The sequence below is a fragment of the Dermacentor silvarum genome, chromosome 1 (genome assembly GCF_013339745.2).
Source record: "Dermacentor silvarum isolate Dsil-2018 chromosome 1, BIME_Dsil_1.4, whole genome shotgun sequence".
NCBI lineage: Eukaryota > Metazoa > Arthropoda > Arachnida > Ixodida > Ixodidae > Dermacentor > Dermacentor silvarum.
Window position 1 is genome coordinate 75,902,080 of NC_051154.1, and position 22,377 is coordinate 75,924,456.

A 22,377-nucleotide genomic window follows, 5' to 3' on the forward strand; every position below is an offset into this window, starting at 1 on the left:
GTCAAAACCACGATATGATTATAAGGCATGCCATAGTGGGGGGGGACTCCGGATTAATTTTGACCACCTGAGGTTCTTTAACGTGCACCTAATGCACGGTACATGGGTGCTTTTACATTCCTTCACCATCGGAATGCGGCCACTGCGGCCGGGATGGAGTCTGACATTGAGCTTGGCAGCGCAACGCCATACCCACTGGGCTACTGCGGCGGATCTAAAGTAGAGTTGCAGAGTGGAGCTCCCCTTATTTCCACCCCTTTTAACTCCCTTCCACTCCTAACGACGCATCTCCTTTAGGGGTGCGTCGTTAGGAGACGTTTGTTCAAACTGCTATGCTTGGTGTGCAAGAACCAAGACAAGCAAAATGACAAGGCTCTCAAAAAAGGAGTCGGGCCATCTCTCATGCTGGCCAACTTCGCAATAGGTGGGTGTCCTTCCAAGCATCTGGAACTCCCATAGCTTCCTTTGTAGCTTCATGCTAATGTCCGGTGGATGACAATTTTCTAGGGGTGTGCGAATATTCAAAAATTTCGAACATTATCGAATATTTGGTTGGACACAAATATTCAAATGAAATCAAATATATTGCTGGTTGTGTGGGAGTAAACACGGTTCTTAGCCTTTGTTCGTATATTCTTTGTGTAATATTCGCATTCGATTCGAAAAATAGATATTCGAAAATATTCAAATATTCGGTCGGATACAAATATTCCAATCAAACCGAATATATTGTTGGCTTTGAGGGAGTTAAACACGGTTCTTAGCATTTGTTTCCATCTAATCTAAGAATATTAGGGTGATCTTGTGCCAAATTTTGTGGTGATTTCGTGCTGCTAGCGAAACGCTTAGCCACTAAACATCAAAACGTTGTGGAAATGCCAGCCTCTTGGTAGCAAGGGGCAGGGGTTTGCGGACAGCGAGGATGTGCTTTCTTTGCAGCACCACCCCCAATTCTGAGCTTACTGCTTGACAGCAAGTGTAATGGGTGACGACTGGCACAGGGTCAAATGCCTCCGAGTTTATGGGCATTTGATGCGGTATAATAAGGCACAGGCTGGCCAGGACAGCTAGTGGGAATTACTCAATTTTCCAAGTTAACATGAGCCAAATGCTTTAGTATAACAGCTTACTAGTCTAGTTTTTTTCCCATTGACAATGTAATTGCCATGTTCCAACATAATAAGCTAACCCAACTTGCTAATAAAATGCATGTGATTATTCTATACTTGAAGCTAAGTATTCGTATTTGATTCGTATTTGAAAATTTGGATTTTCGCACACATCTACAATTTTCCCTTTCGAAAGATCATTATTACCAATTTTGACATTACCATTTAACTTGAACAACAGAAAATCCAAATTGACTCTACTTGCACAATGTGGGCAAATTAGCATGTCAACTATGTCTATACATTAAATATATATATTGCAATAAAAGTTAAAAACAGAGCATCAAACAAACTTTTGTTCTAGTTCAGCAAAAACGGCTCATTTCTAGTTCAACGATGAAGTAAAAAAAAAAAAAAAAAACAGCCAGCACTGCCTGGCTGCAAAGGCCAATGGTGTTTTAAGCAACTGCAGTTTGCGACACATCTGTTATGTCATGGGCACAAAACATTTCACAGTTGTACCATTACATAAAAAGTTGGAAGACTGCAGTGAAAATCTTACTTGAAATATTCTGAGAGTTCGAACATTCCATCCAGCTCCTCATTCTTTTCTATGCAGGCTAAAAAAGCAAAAAAAAAAAAAAAAAAAGAAAAAAAGAGAAAAGGTTACTGTGATAAAACTGCAGAAAACAGTGGCCAAAAAATTCCTGCTTCATGAGCCTTGAAGAGCTCTCCAGTAACTATTAGCGATGCATACACATACATATAACTGCTATAGTTCAGAGTTACTTGCATCCCGCTAAAAATATAGGGTAAGATGCAAACAGAGACAAATACTGCACGAGGTTTAACGTACTAATAAAGGGCTACGAGAAACGTGGTAGTGGAAGGTGAATTTTCACCACCTTAAGCACCAAAATGGGCACCAAAGGCACAGTACACGAGCATTGTTGCATAGCGCCCCCAATTTAAATATGGCTGCATCAGCTGCTGCAGCCAGAAATAGAACCAGGAATATCGTGCTTAGCAGACACCACAGCAGGTATGATGGTTTAGAAAAATCCCTTTTTAAATATTGTACATTGGCCAAACTGGCCATCACCACAACTATAAAATGCAGAAGCACATGTTACTGGTTCCAAGGGGCACAGGAGAGCACTTCCCAGTGCACTGCTATATAGGGTGCAGGCTCAGCAGTTTAGCACTTACTTTTATTTAGCTTAAAGAAAAATGAATGCCACGAGTGTGGGCACCAGCTGCGTATTAAGATGTCTCAATTCTATGAAAACAAGAATGCAAATAAAGGTAAGTCAAAACTGTGCATGATTATTAATGCACTTCTGACTATGGAGCATGTCATTAATTTTTCAAAATAACAATGAATCCCATTATTGGATTGAAGAGAGGAGATGTGAAAGTGCATGCATGTGCAGCCCATGTTGACCTTAGGTATATGTTCTGCGTGCTCCTGGAGATAGTACTTTCAACATACTTTCCCCTTGTGTCCCAGTGTCAGCCCTATATATTCACCTCTGTCCTTATCTCATTTCGCTAAAATCTGCTCTTAACACATACTGACTAGCCTAGCAAGCAGTCTTACTAAAGAGCATAAATACCAGAAGAACATGTATAACAGCCCCAATTTTTAAATTAAGTTTGGGAGCAAACTTCTTAGCTGTGACGGTCACCTCAAAACCTGTTGCCATCATGTAGTCTGCCTGTGGCAGCACATCCCACATGAATCTAAAAAATTGAGCTTCAAATAAGTGTGCTGAAATTTCTACACTTGTGCAGCCTTTTCCAGTGCAGTGATAAAGCAAACAATCATGTTTGATATAAAATATGAGATAAAAATAGTGACACCTGTTTCAAGCAAGTTCATTACAGTGGGGAAAAAAAAAAAAAAAAACAGTCTTGCAAGTGCCAGTAATATCTTGCAAATGAAGTCCTACTTGTGATGGCCCAAGCGCACTCTGGCCCTTTCACAGCTGGTGAAAGCTTTTAAGATAGGATATAATGACCCGATGTAATGAGGCATCAATAGACGGCAGCACTTACACATAAGGTCGACACATAAATAAATAAAATGTTGATAAATGTATGTGTGTGCAAATGAAAGGATGTACTTCTGATTGCAAGCAAAGATACGAAAAACTAATTTTAGCTTTGTCACTGCAGACCTCACTAGATCCAACAGCTGAAGTCCATTTTAGCAAAAGCACACAAAAAAGTAATTAAGAGGTTGGACATTAGTTGCCATTCAAAATTCTGATACACTACACTGTCACCAAACAGAGAACAGCACATGTTGCAATGTGAGCTATTGCACTATCACAGCAACCATAACATGACCATCTGAATACCTGTTAATTTTTTAAATATATACCTTAACAACATGTTAGCCAGCAATGAAATGCATCCTTTGCCCAAAATGCTTTTGATATTTTGCTCACCAAGAAAACACCCAAAATCTGCTTCGCCCCCAAAAAAGTGGCCTACAATTACATCCATGCAAAGCCTTCAATATGTTACATCGACATTGTTCCGACATCCTTACAATAACATGCCACACCATAGAGCTCAAACCACCATTCTGAACAGGACAGCAGCAATACACCCTGGCACTTTAAATCATTTCTACATGTGCTTTACCACAGTAAGCAAAATAAATTCAGCTAGCCAGAGCATCCCTGCCAGAACTGAACCAACTGGCCTTCAGGGCATTTCTTGAGCAGTCACAACACATTAAAAGGCCTTTCAAACAACCGCAACTGGTGGTCAGTAATGCACTTATGGCTTGTGTTAAAGGGCCCCTCACCAGGTCTGGCCATTTTGAGCTGACAAGCGCAGTGTATACAATGTGCACTGACGATTGTGTCTGCTAAGTATTACATCGCTGCGCACCGCGAAAAGAGCTGAGCTTCTCGTGGGCGCCATGCTCCAAGACGGGGGGGGGGTATTGTGTATATCAGCAGGTGCCGCCTAGGTACATCTATATGCTGTGATGTCGCTCATAGTGACACTTCGAGAATTATTCAAGGCAACATCTGTTATTTTTTTGATCTGTTGCTTCAATAGAATTGAAATTTAGAGAAATATTAAAATCTACAAACTGAAAGTCTGCATGTTTGTTTTACTTTGTACCGTAGCAAGCGAGGTGTACTTCTGTTTTGTCTGCTTGTTCCCACGTCGTGCAGTTGCACGCACTGAGAGCGAAACTGTCATTTTCTACCGTGTTCCAGAGCGTGATCACGCTCTGTGATCCGCTTGCGTCTGCCTCAGTGTTCGTGTAGCACTGACTTATACCGCTAGTCAGGTGTTCTGGTGCACGCGATCTTCAGTGGAAGTGCACCGCGCAGCAAAAAAAAAAAAAAAAAAAAAAAAGAGGGGGGGGGGGGGGGGGGCACGGCCTGTGACATCTGCGTCACGCAATCCTCCAGCTCCGGCTAGAGAGAACGCAAGGTAGGAATTTCGCTTACGAAGGCTAGACGGGGCAAGCGGAGAGAGGGTGTCTAAAAATTGGCAATGAAGCTCGCCTCCTGAAATCATAGGTTTGCGGCACTAAAATATTTTAATCACTGGTATTAATGAACCAATTTGAAAAATTATTGCGGTAGAACGCTCTAGAGGACACGAAACAACTTCCAGCATATAACCAAAATTTGCAATGTGGTCTGGTGAGGGCCCCTTTAAGTAACAAGCAGCTTAACATAGAATAGTGATTTTACATTCTGAAGTTTCATTAAACTCGAATGCTAAAGCCCTTACCTTGACTCAAGAGCTAAGAGTACTACACGCTTAATGCACCAAAATATTTTGCAATAATTTGAATTTTTGGAACAGAATGAAGATCATGAAGTAGATTAAGAGGATAATTAACCCCCCCCTCCCCCCCCCCCTTTTCTTTCAATTCGAAAGCTTGTCCTGAGGCAAACTTTTTGCAACTGATTAGAAGCCGATTTTAATTTAGGTGCTGAAGTCTGCTATAACAGCGTTTGTTGCAAGGTTACAGTTGTAAACTTGAAGCTTGAAATCTCTAACTATTCGCTTTTCCATGTTTAGAATAAATCTCAGGGCGTAAATTAAAAATCTACTTCTAAATATTCTCAGAATATTGACTTTTATAAATTCAACAAATTAAATTCAAACTTGTTCAGTGGTGGCCTATTGAGAACAGTTCTGTATTACACATACCATGTTGTGCATGAACATACCATTTTTTTATTGATTTAATTTTTTTTATATTTTTATTTTTTTTAACATTGTCTCAGAATGCACCTCGCATTATATTTATTCACAATTGTGACAAATTTTTTTTTAATTTCCTAATTGCCTCCTCGCCATGCTCTTCATGCCTGCTGCCACTTCTCATGCAAGAGCTGCAAGCTGAGAGTTGCAATTGGGCACTTCGCATCGTCTTTCTGCTCTCAATTTAGAACGCTGTTAGTGCCGCGTGAATGTGGTTACTGTGTGTTAATTGCAGCCTTGAGCAAGACGATAGGCGCTATTGTACAAGCGTGTCAAGCGAGCTGTCTTAGAAGTTAGGTGGTGCATCACCGCACCACTCATGAAAGGCTTTGCTATGTTTGATTGTGTTGTGGGCTTTTACGAGCGCTGTTTGTCTATTAACCTTGGTGGACATCACGGAGGACGACACCGTTCTCACCAACAGTGACAAACACATCAGCACTGGCCCTTTCACTTTATTTTGTAACGGCAACTTGTAGTAATGATGAATAAAGCTCTGCGAGCATCTGCTTTTATTCATTGCTTTTATTCATTGGCATAATTTTGCACTATAATCATAATATATACTTTTTGCTTTTTCTGAGAGAGTGAAAAGTCCCCCCTTGCGTTATATTCATGGTCGCGTTATTCTTTTTCACCCACAAACTACCTTGTCCAAGTGAAAAAAAAAAAAAGAAACGCAAGACACATGCAAAGTTGCATGCAAAAATATTTAAAACAACTAGCAAGGTGCATACGAGTTTGTATAGTGAAAGTTCATACAAAACTTGTTACTGCACCATTATAATGACAAAACACTAGCCTACTGTAACCCTTGGATGATGCAGCCCATATCCGTAAGTGCCACATCAAGCCACATGACTAGCATAAGTTCCCATGTGGACACAGACAAGTGATCTGTGTACTTATCAGCAACAACCAGCTTTCCACAGACTCGCAAGTCAATGAAAGTCCTGACTGGCAGTACCGTATTTTCCAGTGTATAACTCGCATTTTTTTCCTGAAATTTTTGTCAGTGCGTCTTATATACGTTTTCTTTCTGGAAAACTGCCATTAAAATCAGATTGGAGGCTATGGCCACGTGAAGCGCGCTACGTTGACCTCCTTTGGCAGTTGCTATGGGTTGTGTGCATGCTATGGAGGTACCTGGTTCTTCTCGTGATTGAGTTGCCCAGCGTCGTACGAGGACAGAGCAGCAATGCAAGCGGCGGCAGGCCAACTGCGAGTCAACCTACCCCTAAGTTGTCGCATCTGCAGATCGCTTTCAAGATATCGGGCCCGTTGCGGCACAAACTACGCAGTTGCTACCACAGTAAAAGCCATCATCCCCCCTCCCTCCCGGGCTGCCTTCCCGCTTTCTTCCCTTGTGCACGATTCGGCTCACTGTCGCACGCTTTCACCTGCACATACAGCATATGAGGCGTGGGGACAATGTTATCGCCCTTTGACTTCATACAGAACATCGTGGGGACCACGACAGCAGAAATGCACCTGGAGTGTCCATATCATTGCTCTCACAATTATATAGGAATGGCACCCATACGCTTGCGCATGACCCACATTCATGAAGTGAAACCCGTCACAATTTTTTTTAAATCGCTTACCGAATGAATGAACAGGTGTGTACGTCTTATATACCGGTGCGACTTACATTAGTCTTATTTTTTTCCCGGAAAAACTGCCGTTTTTGAGGGGGGTGCGACTTATACAAAGGTGCGACTTATTAGCGGCGACAAGTTGGAGTGCCGCCCTCTACGAGTGATGTCAAGGCCAGGACGGCGCTCGCTTGGCTGCTGCGCACGCTCGTCGTGCATACTTGGGGTATTTGTGGCTCGAGTCGTACTTATTGAAGGATATGTCGGCTTCTTTTTACTGTCATGCCTGAACAGCAGTTTCTTGTTCAAAACCGCGAGTCGTGAAAATTTTCGGCTTGCATATCGCAAGCTATGTATCATTGTAGGGGTCTACTGGTTTTGCAAGGCGTATATGCGCAGTGTCTGTCCATAAACTTAGCGTAAAAAGAATGTCCGCAATTTCAGCACACGAAGTTGTGTATGATGCTCCGCAAAACACTTAACATTCCCTTAGTGCTTAGCTATGAGAGACATTGCATTGTACAAGGAAGGAAAATATTGGCATTGGTATTTGATGTCAATATTATAAATGCATGTTTGAACGAAACTGCACAGCGAATCTTTTATGATGATTCTTAATACTATGGTGAGCTGTTCTAGTCAAATATGGCTTCTTTGTTAATGCGTAAAAGGAAGAGTTAGGCGCGCATTTTGCATGAAAAGGTTTGCTCATACTTTCACCGTTCTCTGAAACAGGCACCCAGAAAAAGCATTGCTCATGGCTGTTAAACGACGGCGTGTCACGTATAGTTATGCATATAATTCACGAATACCGTAACAGCAATCACCTGAAAGAACAGTTTCGTGGTTAAGATTGAGAGCCTATCAATTGCAAGCGAGAAAATGTTTCATAGTGACCCTCAGTTCCCTTTATCGACATCATGGCACAGCCCTTACGCAAATCTACCGACTGTCGTTATGGCAAGGCACGCATTATTCGCGAAACCCATCAGTTCACTACAACTTCGAATTGAAACCATGAAGCAGTTCTTTAAGCGCCAATTGCAATGCCTAAGGTATACTCGAGGCTATAGAGCGTAGCTTAGGCTGCGCTGAAGAGGAAAATTCAAATGCCTTCTGCCTCACCATGTCTCGATCCTGCGTTGTTTAACTACACAAACTGAACTATTCCTTTCGTGAGTACATAAAAGAGAACCTCCCATACCCGCCTCAAAGAGAAGACACCACAAGCCTCAAATGAATTCACTTGATTTTTGACCTCCACAGGGGAATAACAATATCTTCAATAAACCCCATACTTCTAATGAATGATGTTTCGGCTTCTTTCTAGCTGCAGCCATACGGTCAAAAAGGCATATTTCACTAAAAAATTTGGGCCGAGCAACCTGTGTCAGTTCGCCAAACAGATTCGTGATGTCTGTTCGTCAAGAAACAAGCAGCAGTAAATTGCACAAGTGAGTTGAATGTGTAGCACGGAACAGTGAATAAATATTGGTACATTCCTTTGCGTATTCAGCAGATAGCTGTAAGCCTCAATTAGCTTTACTTCAAATTACCGCCACTTAAAACGAACCGGTGAAGAACGGCGTAATTTTGAGAAGCAGTTAAAGAAACAAGTGGTGCTGGTTGAATCTAAACTGCAGTGTCAGGTCCTCGGGTTACTGCAGAGCGTTTATGTGAAGAAATGAAAACTTAGATATTATACAATGAGCTACTCGTCATAAGCAAACAATTTTAATGGGTTAAAATCCAGGTAAATGTAGCATTCATAATTAGCAGACATAGCGACATGCTCGCTGCACCACTGCAGGTATGGTATCCTAACTGGATTCTTATCTGCTATGTTTACGCGTTGATGGTTTTATTAGTCACGTGCTATTTATGCTTTTTTATTGGTCCCTGAATCTGCAAAGTCTAGATCCGCGCATGAAAAACGCGCAATGGGCTGGTCTGAGCTCCTTCGGCTGGCACTGCAGTGTTGCCCTTGAGAAATAAATTGCTGTCTAGGAAATAAGCTCGTTGAATAAGTTTGCGCGAATGAAGACGTCGTAAATATGTATTTGAGATGACTGTCATAAGTATACAAGCACAGGGAACGACAGCGAACAAACGGAAACACTGCAGAAGGCGCCCAGACAGCGCCCGAACGACAGCAGACGACAGGCACGAGTCCCGGCCCTGACGTCACGCGAGCGGCGCTCGCAGCGCCACTGTAAGTCGTTCTCGGGGCTAATAGACCAGAAAATACAGTACTTAAAAGGGAGTAAAAAATACGAAGTGGAAGAAAAAGTAGACATCACAGTAACACACAACATGCACACAAGCTATGGGTTGGGGAAGCAGATACACAAGGCAGCACACATGTGAAAAAAAGCTCACTGCAATAATGCCCATTATGAAGCATGGAGAGTTGGTGTGGCAGGGTAGGGAGTTGGATACACCCATGTGCAGAAATGCATGTCGTGATAGGAGTGGTCCTATAGAAAGACAGCGTGGAGCACTTAGAAGCAAACCAGTATACTGCAAACATACACACACATGCATGAACACTACAGCAGGGTTCAGTGCAGAAACAGGCACACATGTGAAAAAAGCATGCATGCATACAAGAGGAAGCAATAGATAAGCAAAGGAATAGACTAGTGCATATACAGTAAAACCTCGGTGATACGAATCTCGCGGGGTCGCGTGAAATATTCGCATCACCCGAAATTCGCATCATCAAAACATAGACAATATCAAGAAAAATGAATTTTTACCAGAAAAGATTTCTAATAGTGGAATCCCATTGATACCTTCCTCGCTGCTGCGTTTTCCCGGCTGCTACGTCGCGTTTTCGCGGTCCCGACCTAAATCCCATTGACTTCCATGTATAGTCGAATCTCGATAATTCGAACTCGAAGGGGCCCAAAACTTTTTTCGAATTAAAAGGACTTATTTTTAAAATATTCGTGCACCATAGCACGACGTACGAACAGTGCGATTCGTGAAATATCGCGGCGCGCATGCACATATCCAGCGAGGGCCACGAAACTGCCCGCGCTCGCTTCGCGATAACACAGAAAAACGAAACTTCAGGGAGCGGGCGGCGCAGGCACGGCGAGAGAGATATTGTGGTTGTGAAGAAGAGGCGACACGGTGACGGCGGGAGCGCGCGGGGACCGTCGCAGGTGAGGGAGGAGGGCGGCAGGGAAGCGGATTTGGCCCAGGCAACTCTGTCGCTTCGGTGGCTCCCCTCGCCCTTCCTCTCAACACCCTCGTAGCCCCCTCACCTTCGACTGTCCCCGTGCGCGTCCGCCGCTCCCGCCGGCCCGGCGCCGCTTAGCCCGCTCCCTGAAGTTTCGTTTTCTGCCGTTAAAGCGTTGGCCGAACTGGGCCTCCGCCGTTGCTTCCCTCTGCGCTGCAGCCGCAGCGTTGGCTGAGACGTCGGCAGGTACACGTAGGTACACGCGTGTTCCAGCGCCACGCAGAAACGGCGACCTTGGCGTGACGCCGCGTTTTTTTTTTGTTTTTGTCTCCGCGCGGCGTTGCGGGATCTCGCCTAAGCTTTTGCTCGGAGCAATGCCGGTCGGAGGCGCCGCCACGTGATTTGGCGCGCTGCTCGGTATGTTCGAATTAACCATCGCTAATGCTTTCGCGTTCGGATAACCGGGGGTTCCCCGGGATATTTCGCCAATCTATAATGTACCAGCATGTTACGTTGCGTTTGAATGTGGCGGTCACGTAAATTTAGCAGTACAGCCAGCTTGCACATTGCAACAAGCGACCGGCACGTTGCAGATACGACGCACCCGCGCGGGTGCCGTATCCTGAAAGCGATCTGCGACATGCGCATAGTGCGCGCCCGCGCGGACCTTATCGTCAAAATGATCTGCGATGTTGACAAAGTGCGCCTAGTGCCAGTAGCTTCGCATGCGCTGTGCCTTCGACGTATAGTTCGCGCTGAAGCGAGAGACAGCGCAAAGGTCAATTCGCTCGCTGCTGCTGCTGCGTTTCCGTTGCTTCACCTTTCCGGCGAAACTGAGGCTTTTTTTTTCTCTCTCTCTCTCTCTCTTTTTCGCGGTCTCTTGAAAAACGTATCAACGGGACGTTTTCTTCTTGTACAAATCGTCAACGATCGCCTTCTGAAAGGCGCATAAGTGCGCGCACGTGATCATGGGAATGTTTTCGCACGCCACTGAACGCCTGAGCAAGTCGAGTGCAGGGAGCGTTTTGGCCGTCGGGGCGCGGTCGTCGTTGCAGCATTGGTCCTCGTCTAATTTCTCGCTAAGCATAGGCTAGGCTGTGATGTGGTCCGGTCCGCTCGACGTGGGGACCAATGAGAGATTGCGCAGCCGCGTGACGTAGTCGGTTGCTTGGCGACTATGGATCCCGCCCAGATCCCGCTGAGGCGGCTTGACTGTGCCGGTGCCCCGCTGGCTCGGCCGCCGCCGCTGTTGCTCACGCGTTCGTATGATCCGTAGCGGCGCGGCAACACGTTCGGAACAGGCGATTTTTTTTCGTATTTTGAGCAATCTATTTCGGCCGGGGAATGTTACGAATTCGTATCACACCGAAATTCGTATCAGCCGGGTTCGTGTCACCGAGGTTTTACTGTACAAAACCTCAAGGCATGACTGCTGCAGCATTTTTAGCTTGTATGTGGCCAACTCTGCTCAGTGCTTTGTAAGCCAGTGTGTGAAGAGCACATTTCAGAATGCACAATACCTCAAATGAAGTGCTTCTACAAGCATGCCTTTTCTACATAAGCAATGCACAGCTTAGGAACAATACAAGTTTAAGGCACAACAGGCAGTGGGCAGTGGACAGTATTCATTCTAGAATGAACACTGTCACTATGACATTTTTTTTTGCAGTATTTGTGAAAGAGCGCCTTTTTTCTCTTTTTGCCCAGCCTGCAAACATTCTTCAAAGTTCATCAGTCTTGCTAATGCTCAACTTTCACACGGGCAACATTTCAGTCATGACTGTATTTGCACATTTGGCACAAGTAGTTCATTGGTCTAGCAGAAATAAATATGCTGTTTACAACTCTTGCACTAAAAACAAGTTCAGCAAGATAAGTCAGCTATTTTGTCACCTACCGGCACAGCCCTCAATAACTGCTTCTGCATTAGTTATTTCCTAATCTTCACTATAAGCAACAATCAGATCTGCAACATAAGTGCTCTCAAGGCAGTTGTTGAGCTTTCAGCCTCGATTGAACTCCTCATGATGAGCATTGTGACCATAGATATGAGTGTTTTTTATTACTACTGGAAAAACCATTGAATTGCTGATGCCAAATTTGATAACATACAAATGAGACCATGAAATATGATCACAGTGCAAGATTGGAGCCAGTGATAAGCCAATGTAAAGTTTTGATAAGCCTTTTTTCTTGTACTTGGCAGGAAAAATCACAGGTACTGGCATTTAATGTTGCCTAGAATACAACGCATAACTGAACTTTACATTGAAGGGGTCCTGAACCACCCTTCGGGCTTGGTGAAAAAGGTATAGTTCGCAGAGAGCACGCACTGCCGTGAACATCTAAATTTTGCAGTCGTGCGCAGCGCATAGAGCTCGCAAGCGGAGCTCGAAGTCACCTTTTTCTCAAACGCTCTCTTTTCCACAGAAGCCTGCTCCTCACTCTTTTCTGGACACTTTATTTCGTAATATAGCAGATTACCATACGCGGCTGCTATTGGCCAATAGCTGAAAATCAATACGGGTGTTTAGATCAGTGTGCTTCTTCCTACCGATAATGCACATATTTATTGACGCAGTTTAATAAACAGGCTGAAGTAAGCAAAAATCTGCTTTCGAATCTTGATAATATAATTACTAACTTCCAGAAGAAGCCGACTATCGTCTGTTCAGGCTCGGCTGCAGTCGCACGTGTAGGAATTAAGCTTTGGCCACCCTGCTTATTGGTGTCGTAGCCGTTGGGTCTCGCTAATTAAGACTTATTTTGAACGCTCAACTAGCCTCGAACCACGTGAAACTTAAGGTCAGACCAGGCAAGCGTGCGATCGCTCCTGTTAAACACCTTGGCAGACTTCGCTTGTATTGAGCTATTGATAGTGCTCCAAAATGCCCAAGTTGGATGTGGCTACTATCTGTTGGTCAAGCTGGCGCAGGACAAAGCCGGTCTGCACTACGTATTACGGCTAGACTGGAGCATATGGGCGTGAGCATGCACTCAAGCCCTGTCGTGCACAAAGCAAATGCTGCACATACGCACTGCAGTTGCGTGTAGCTGCTATCTGCTAAGTAGCATTGATACCGTGGCCGCTGTGGGGTGCCGCGACAAGTCCACTGGCTGAGCACACAGCTTGCTGATGACAACCCCATTGAGCTTACATTTGGTGTGTCGTAGACGCCAAAATCAGAAGTAGTGGCGTCTATGTGAACATCCAAAATCAAATTTGAACTGCGCACCACAGTGACGTTCAGTAGACGGAACATTGTGGGCACGCCCCGCGAAGGCTGCGTTTGATTGCTAATAACTCCACTTCTGCTCAACGCATTGAAGTACTCTTTGCAGCAAAGTATTTCTGAAATAGCCTATTTCTAACTTCAAATGCATTTCTCCACTTCGACAGAGAGTGGTTCAGGGTCCCCTTTAATTGATACTGCATTTTATATCAAACACAAGAAATCTATTACTGCCCTTAGTGCACTTAAAAGACATGGAAACATCCCCATTTGGCCCTAGACTGTCCAGAAGTGACCATCATCACGAAAGGCTAAGTTAAATAGTTTCAGTGACTTTGCTTAGGCCTCAGTCTCTCAGCAACCACAGCCCCAATTGAAAACTCTTGCATTATAAACCTGAAAATGACATGCTCTAGCAGTTCTCACAGTTAATATGATAATAAAAATGGGGCTAACTAGACACTAAATACGATTACAATTATCAAAAAAACGTGACATTATCTGGCATCAAGATTTTTCAGCCTTTTGCCGCAGAAAACTGTGGCATAAGGCTGAAGTAAACTAATACTCCTGTATGCCAAGTTCGATAAATATTCAATATCTCTTGACATGGTTAGCAAGTTACACACATACCTGGTAGCTGGGGAATTGCCTTTCCACTACACGATGGATCAGAAGCACTCAGACGAGAGAGCTGGAATATCAAACCACCATCACACAAATTAAAATTAAGTGTAACCCAGTTGTCCCACTAGAGCACAATATCAACTGCAAGCCATTGATTATCATGGTTTACAATGTTATCACCATAATGCTATAATTATGAAAACAACATACCTTCTGAGAAAGCCCAGAGATCTCCTGAAAGGAACGCACGACCTCTGTCTGGTGTCTGTCCGACCACTGTAGGCTCAGTTTGACTGACCTCTTACACTGAGGCTCAGGCTTCACCTCAATACTAGAGAGACGTGCTGCAAAGCAGTAGAGAAACCCACATTTACACCTGTTCTTGCCCCCCCTATAGCACACAAAACTTTGCATAAGACACTTTATAAGCCAATTTATTTTTTAAATATGTCCCAAACAATACATGATTAAAGGGGCCATGACACCGAATTTTTGAGCTTCAATTATGCATTACATGTTAAACCGTATGCATCCCACAGCTGCTGAAATTTGAGCTCATTCAGTGCGATAGAAAATTTGTATCTGAATTTACATCCCAGCAGAATTGTACAGCAGTATGGCAACACTGATGGGTGACCCAGAATGCATGAATCTCCAGCCCAAGGCTACAATACAGGCAGACGAAACTAATGCGCTGGCACTAGCGTTGGGCATCCACAAACGTGGTGAGCAGCTCGACTGGAAATCCAGTGAGGCTACGAAACGGCTTGCACTGGCGGCTTATGCACTTTGGCAGACATAATTTTCCCGAACAATTAGAGTCATCAAATCCATAATTAACAAAAGCTTCTCAACTTTTTCACTTTTGCGACTACGGTATATGTTTACATTTTAAACGTCAAGACAATCTTAATTGAAGACGTCACCTTGATTCTACTGAAGTGCTTCTGTTCGAAGATATTCATCATTAAATTTGACACTCAGTCAGCTAATTTCGAATTGACGAGCATGGATCTTGACAAAGTCAAACCTTGATGGAAAGTCAATATGAGGGAAAGGAAAAAGTCAGTCATTGCTTGTTTTTGCCAGGCGATAGCAAAAGTGCAGCTGTTACCAGCTTTGTCCAGATTTCAAACAATATGCCACACACAGTAAGCTAAATCCCAATGGGGCCTTGATGTGCAGAGATCCATGCCTGTGAATGCAAAATTAGTTGAATCAGTCAAATTTAACGACGATTATGTCGGAACAGAAGCACTCCAGGACAATCAATCAAAGTGAAGTTGTCTTCAAATACGAATGTCTTAAAGTTTCAAATATACACATATCCCACAATCACGGTAGCAAGAAAATGAAGTTTTCGTTAATTATGTGTTTGGTGACTAATTTGCTTCAAAAATTGCATCAGCCAAAGCGCACAAACCGCCTGTGCAAACAGATTTTGTGTAGATAGCTTAAGGTTTTTATCAAAATGACTATTAGTTCAACTTTTAAGACACTGTATAAATAAAATGACAAGATGTGAATGATAGACTCGCAAACACACAGACTCACAAAAAATTACAGCGCTCACAAACTACATGAATGACTGCTGGGCAGGAGAGGGCATACCACACGATTGGGAGAAAGTCAAAATAGTATTCATCCCCAAACCCGGTAAGAAACTATCATTGGATAACTGAAGGCTCATCTCCTTAATTAACCTCGTGTGCAAGGAAGTTGATGGAGCACGTGGTCATCACCAGGATCAATAGACACATGGAGCAAAAGGGAACTGTACCAACACACCATGCTCCACCTTCAGATCAAAACTCTCTACTCAAGACGTGCTGCTACAGCTAAAGCAACACATATTAGACCCCGGAACCAACACAACGGACACAAAAGCCATAATGGGATTAGACCTAAAGAAAGCATTCGATAATGTCTTTTTTTGGGGGGTTTTACGTGCCAAAACAAGTTATGATTACGAGGCATGCTGTAGTGGAGGCTCCGGATTAATTCCTTCGATAATTTCACGCATGCGGCGATACTCGAGAGCATTTAGGACCTAGGTCTTGGTGAGATAACCTTCGAGTACATCAGTGACTTCCTCAGAGAAAGGACGGCAACCCTACAACTGGAATGCTCCCACTCTGAGGAAATAGAGTTGGGAGCGTGAGGAACACCACAAGGGGCAGTACTCTCCCCCTTGTTATTTAACACGGTTATGATTAGCCTGACAAAAAAGTTAGATCAGTTAACCGACCTAAACTACAGTCTGTATGCTGACGACATCACGTGTTGGGTGACGAAAGGCAGCGACGGAGAGACCGAGGCCACACTGCAAAACGCGGCAACCACGGTAGAACGCTGGGCGAAAACCAAAGGCCTGGCATGCTCTCCAGAAAAATCAGAAATTCTCTTTTATGCACCTGAATGTGACATCATCCTGAATGAAATCAGGGACAGACTCATCATTCCCCCAACTCCCTAAAAACATGCATCCAACATATCACCCAGAAAGAAGAGAAAGAGCAAAAGCCCTTCACAGAACACACAAAGACGATACATGGGTATTGAACGCGGACGCTGCCTGGTACAATGGCAGAAAAGCTGCAGTGGCCACCAATTTGCCCGAGGATACCCAAGTCACAGCCACTGTTCCATGCGACTCCATAAAAGAGGCAGCGGAATGCGCAGTAGCCCTAGCCCTCAACATAGAAGGTGGGAAAACAATTATCAGTGATTCAAAAACAGCGATTATTAATTGCGCAAGCGGCATAATATCCAAAAGGGCACTTAGACTCCTAAATTCAATAGCCAAAAATGTTAGAAAGGTTCTGAAATGGGCCCCCACACATTCAGATCCCCCCGGCAACGAATCTGCCAACACCCTCGCCCGAGGACTCGCATACCAGGTTAGAGGACTAAGTGGAGACAAAGATGAAGTGGGCGAAAACCCTGCGGAAGGGCTACTCAGCTACAACGAAATCACCGAGCACTACAAACTCGGTAGACAGAAATATCCACAAGGACATTCAGAATTATATAAAAAACAGGAATGGGTACGGAGAAGACTGCAAACATGCACGTTTCCAACACCAGCCTTTATGCACAGAATATATCAAGAGATATACGATCCCCACTGCAACCTTTGCGGCGGCATCGCAGACCTCTTCCACATAATTTGGCAATGCCCCCCCAAAAAAGCATGCATTAAATATCAAGAACAAAAACGACTGGGAGACCACTATGGCTAGCTCAGACCTGAAAATCCAATTGAATATCATCAACGCTGCGCTGGAGGCTGCCTCCGTCCATGGGACCGAGGTCACCTCCAGCGCATAAGCGAAGAGGTGTAGCAAACCCCCCCTACTCTTTCCAAAAATTTTGGAAATAAAAGTTGTACTCTCTCTCTCTCTCTCTCACAAAAAACAAATCACTACACAAGAAAGCACAAATTAAGAGGAAGCTTTAGCTTAGCCCCAAGTTTGACGCCGCTTATTCAAATGCATGTAAAATGCAGAAATGCTTTTCCAAGATAATTCATGGACCAATTTTAATAAAATTTGCTGCATTTGAGAGAAAAAGTTAAATTCTAGTGACTGTTGGAAGTGGAATTTTGATTTATGGCCAGAACTTTTTGATAACAATTGCCAAAAATTGGTAAGTTTGAAAAAAGAACTAGGAGCATGAAGTTTGGAAATCCTTCACTCTGCATCAAGAAGAAATATCACAGTTCTGTAAATTGCATCCATCAAAACATTCTAAGCGGACAAATTTGAAATCATTTTTATCTTATGGGAATTTGCTACAATGCTTACGAACGCTTTGCAAATCATACTCGCATATTAGTGGTGTACTTGAGAGCCATGTATAATACATCATATCTGTCCACTTTAGATGTACTATTAGATGCAATTTACAGAATTGCGATATCGTTTTTACTGCCGAGTTACAGCGTCGTAAACATTATAGTTTCATTTCTGAAAATTTGTGATTTTGAACTAATTTTATTATAAAATTCACGACCTAAATAATTGCTTCCAACAGTCACTACATTTTAACTTTTTCTTTTAAATGCAAGTACCCTCATCAAATTTGGTGCAGTGTTTGCCGAGAAAAACTTTCTCCTTTCCCGTGTATTTAGATACGAGTCCCCGAGCTAAAGCTTCCTCTTAAGAACAGGTAACTCAGCTGCCCCAGTTTAAACACACATTCTACACACAAAACATGATTTTTGGACTTTTGCACTAGGTATAAACATCGACTCCTCTAGAAAGATGTCTGCAGCGTTGCGTGCTCACTCATTGTAGCCGTCGTGCATTGAATTGCGGTCGGTTGTTAAGAGATGGTGTCACCTAATTCCCTATCTCTGCTAAGGGGGTTGGGGTGGTGTGGTGTCATGGCGGTAGCAGCAGCAGCAGCGGCGTCGGCTGTTCGAAAAGTGTGGCGACACTGAGGGTGATAGCAACACATCTGTTCAATTGTACTTGAACAAACTGGTGTTCTGGCCACGTTCGATGACATTTTCGTTCCTTGGACTTGTAACAATCAACGCGAAAGACGTCGACTGCCGAAGAGACGTCTTCTGTTATGGCGCGCATTCACGGCTGCACTGCTATGCAGTGATGCGCATATGCGCGAATATGTGTTGTAAGCGACCACCACAAAGATCGCTAGCTACCACCTCCAGTGGAAAGGAGGAAAAGGGGAAAGGTAAGGGAAGCAGGTTTTTGGCGCACGCGGCAGGCAACTTTCTAGAGGAGGCGATGGTATAACGCAAACAAGCTGCTGCTTTTCCCATTGCATTCAAGCAGGTGCAGTTGCAACATCACCATAAGGCCATGCAGCTTACCGTGATAAGGTTGCATTGGCTAAGCATTTTTGGCACACACAGTTCATCTACACCTTAAAGGGATTTCTTAAAGACCAAGAGGTCTTGCCCAGGTACGATTGGAACTCAGGCGCTGCACAGGTGTGCTTTAGCTACTCCTGTTCACTAGGATGACAATACAGGTGATACATTCCATGTTGGCAAGCCACTTTCACAGGCTACAGCACAGTGCTTGCACGTGTACTCCCAAAACAAATTGAACTAATGGAAAATTCAAACCAAATTATGATGGAAAAAGTATGAAATTCATCATGCAAAGTCTGCAAAGCTTTCGGAAGTTAACTTTGTGTTGATTAATTCGACCCAGCTTATATTTACATCAGCTGCTGTCCTGGAGGTCAAAAAGGCATGCTAAACTGTTCGCTTATACTGTATTACAACATCAGATAATATTGCATGCCTAATTGGGAGTCAAATGTATGCCAGCCCTCGTAGCTGCTGTATTACAGATATGAAACTAATAAATCACAATAGCCTCGTACAGCCTCTCTTACTCCAGTCTAAAGTGTGGGAGCCATGTTGCAGAGAGAGCATAACCTGACGACACCTACCAGGTTCAACATGTGGTGCTCAAGGCTGTACAGTCTGCATATCAATATAGTTTACCTTGATCACAGCCCTTGGCTTTTGAACTTAGCAGATACGTACAAATATCAGTCTCCTTGCTCAGAGTAATGGTAATGATAGTCATGTAGTCTGATACAAGTGCCTAACAATTCAACATGATGCAGTTGGCATTTATTGCAGGCATAAACATAAATACCCAAATAAAATATATTCTGAGGCTCACCACCAGCATAAATGAAAGCAATCAACTTCCTAGTGGAGAAATTACTTATAATAGAGCACTTTTTTTTTTTACAGGTGATGCCACATATGATGCTTTCTACACTGACAAGTTGTACAATGGGATAAACGAAAGAGAAAGGTAAAATAGGAAAATAATTCCAGTTATTGTATGCCATGCCAAATAATACATGTCAGATACTCAGACACTTTTATTCTAGTAATGTCAGTGTGGCAATACACAAATTATTTATATTAAAGAGCATTCTAGGGTACTAATTTATAACATAGATAACCTAAAAGTAAACCAATGTAGTTGTGGTTTTTCCATAAAGTTCTAGAGCACGACTGCAGCAATATATTGCAATATTTGGCAGCATCCCAGCACAAAACCAACCCAAAGAATGAAAGCTAACCGCAAAGTGCCAGATGTACAATGAATGCACCACCTTTCTGTGCACTGTGTGTGCGACCGCAGCCTGGTACATAAGGTGGGGATGCCACTGCATCAGTTGCCACAGGATAGGGAGGCATGAATGGCACGGTGTAGGGCATGCAAGGGACCATGTACTCCACAGGCGCAGCCACAGTCATGCCCTGAGAAAAAAAAAAAAAAAAAAAAAAACAGCAAAACTTGCAATACACTTCCACACTAACAACAGCAGTGATTTATACCCCCCCCCCCCCGGCGGATCCTTGACACCCCCCCCCCCCCCCAAAAAAAAAAAAAAAAAAAAATTACTCCTGACCAACCCCCACCCCTCCCCTCCCTCCCCTCTTACAGACAGGCACTGATCCTGGGGAAAAAAATTATGCTGATCCCATGCACTGTGGTAATTGCTTTAAGAAATCTTTTACTCTTTGTGGAGGTGGACGCTACGTGGCCCTAATTTTGAGACCCAATTTTGATCAGTGTGCAGACCACAGCGCACAGACGATTGTGCTGCACTGCAACCTGCAGGGAGCGGAGAAACCTTAATGCCGCGGTAAACGCTAGACACGTCCGTGTATTTTCGGCTATGCAACTGCCAGCGCTCAGAGTTGCTTGCCGTACTGTAGTCATGGTTAATGAATATCTAGACGCATTTCACTGTCGTCACGGATATACCTATGTTTGGACGTACACGCTCCGCCACATGGAGCTGCCTCTATTCACCGCTATCAACACAACAAGATTTCTTGTGCCGATTCTGGCGTCACTAGTACCTGAACCATGAACAGGTTCTTAAGATCAGATAGATGTCGCATGACGCCGGCCCATGGCGACATGCTGATGGAAATTTCTCTCAAAGCTCCAAGTATCGCCAATATTAGGTGGGCCAAGAAACCAGGTTGGGTATTGTACATACGTGCAAGGTGACACGGTGCAACTGTATAGTGTGTAGTCAAGAGTTTGACGAAAGTTCGTCTGGTCAGGTAACATGATGACGAAGAAATTGCAGTCATTGACCAAGTCAATGGTGAAAATAACACAGACGTTTCGGGACCCGTACAGGTTCTTTGATCACACTCCGTGATCGCACCGAGTGATCAAGGAACCCGTACGGGTCTCGAAACGTCTGTGTTATTTTCACCATTGTATAGTTTGTGTAGTCCCAGTTTATTTTATTATTGTTTCGTGAATGTGGCAGCCACGGTATACCTAGTAGTTTCTTCGGATATTGTATGTACCGGATTGTAGCGGACATGATGTGCATATATACTTTTTGTGTCTTAGTTGTTACATTTTAACTGTGTTTTTTTTTTTTTTCGCGCAAAATGATATTGCACTTAGTTTTGAAAACGTATGCTCTTTGTTCTATCCCAAGACTTGTTGATTAAGAAATTGCTTCACTTTGTTCTGCATAAAAAAAAAGAGAACTGCAATCAAATGAGAACTCTAAACGTTGTCCCTTATGTTCTTGCAATATTCAAACGTGATGACAGAATGCCTTGGGTGTTTAAATATAGTATTGAATTTATAATACCGCAAAATGAGGCACACAATTAGGCCTTTTATACAGCGTTTGTGATAACCTGTCTGTGCCCGCCTGTTTCCTCCTTCATTGTAGTATTTTTTGCGCAATATCAGTTCGACATGCACCAACAAGGACTAACTCCCTTGTAATGTGGTTTAATGTGCTTGCTTAAAAGGTTAATTAGTGTACTTCTGCTAATTAGCAGCTTTTCCTTCACCATTTGTTGAAAAAAAGCGTGCAGCTTTAATTAAATAAAACAATGTAAAAAGAGCACTAGCCCCTTGAACCTCTTCCCCCTCCTCCGCCGCTCAGCTTTTCATTTAGAAAAGATTAAAAAAAGATAACCAATAACTTCGTATTCACCCCCTCTCCCCCCCGCCTGCGTTCTGGTAACATCCCCCCAAAATCGAAATTCTGGATAAACCCCTGAGAAAGCTTCGAACCATTGTTTGGAACCCACTGCAGTGGTGGGAATGCTCTTCAGCGTTTTGAAGCAGATACAGGAGCAGGCTAAATCTAATTTAGGAGCACCTACTGCTTTGTTTAGCGCAGGTGTAAGCCTTCCACAAAAACGCATGCAGAAAAATGAAATATTATTTTGTGTTCCCCTCTTTAGATCACACAATCATTTACTCAAAAAATCTAGGAGCAAAATAGTGATCATCACAACAGGCTACGATGGCAGTGGCGAGCATACATTAACAGTGACATGCTACCGGCGGCGCTATGTGAGACAACGCAAGGAACATTAAAGG

The 22,377-nt window shown here is 43.6% G+C and overlaps 1 protein-coding gene across 3 annotated transcripts in view; it reads right to left on the bottom strand.

Moving 5' to 3' along the window:
• LOC119466484 (zinc finger CCHC domain-containing protein 14-like) overlaps nt 1–22,377 on the bottom strand; it is a 76,498-nt gene that overhangs the window by 48,373 nt on the left and 5,748 nt on the right. For 2 of the 3 annotated variants that reach the window (XM_049669961.1, XM_049669955.1), the window contains exons 2-5: nt 20,081–20,261; nt 14,210–14,343; nt 14,006–14,066; nt 1,672–1,729 (exon numbers count right to left, since the gene is read on the bottom strand). In XM_049669961.1, the coding sequence (XP_049525918.1) occupies nt 1,672–1,729; nt 14,006–14,066; nt 14,210–14,343; nt 20,081–20,261 (434 nt within the window). The remainder of the gene's footprint in view (nt 1–1,671; nt 1,730–14,005; nt 14,067–14,209; nt 14,344–20,080; nt 20,262–22,377) is intronic. The other variant, XM_037727000.2, reaches the window with a different exon arrangement.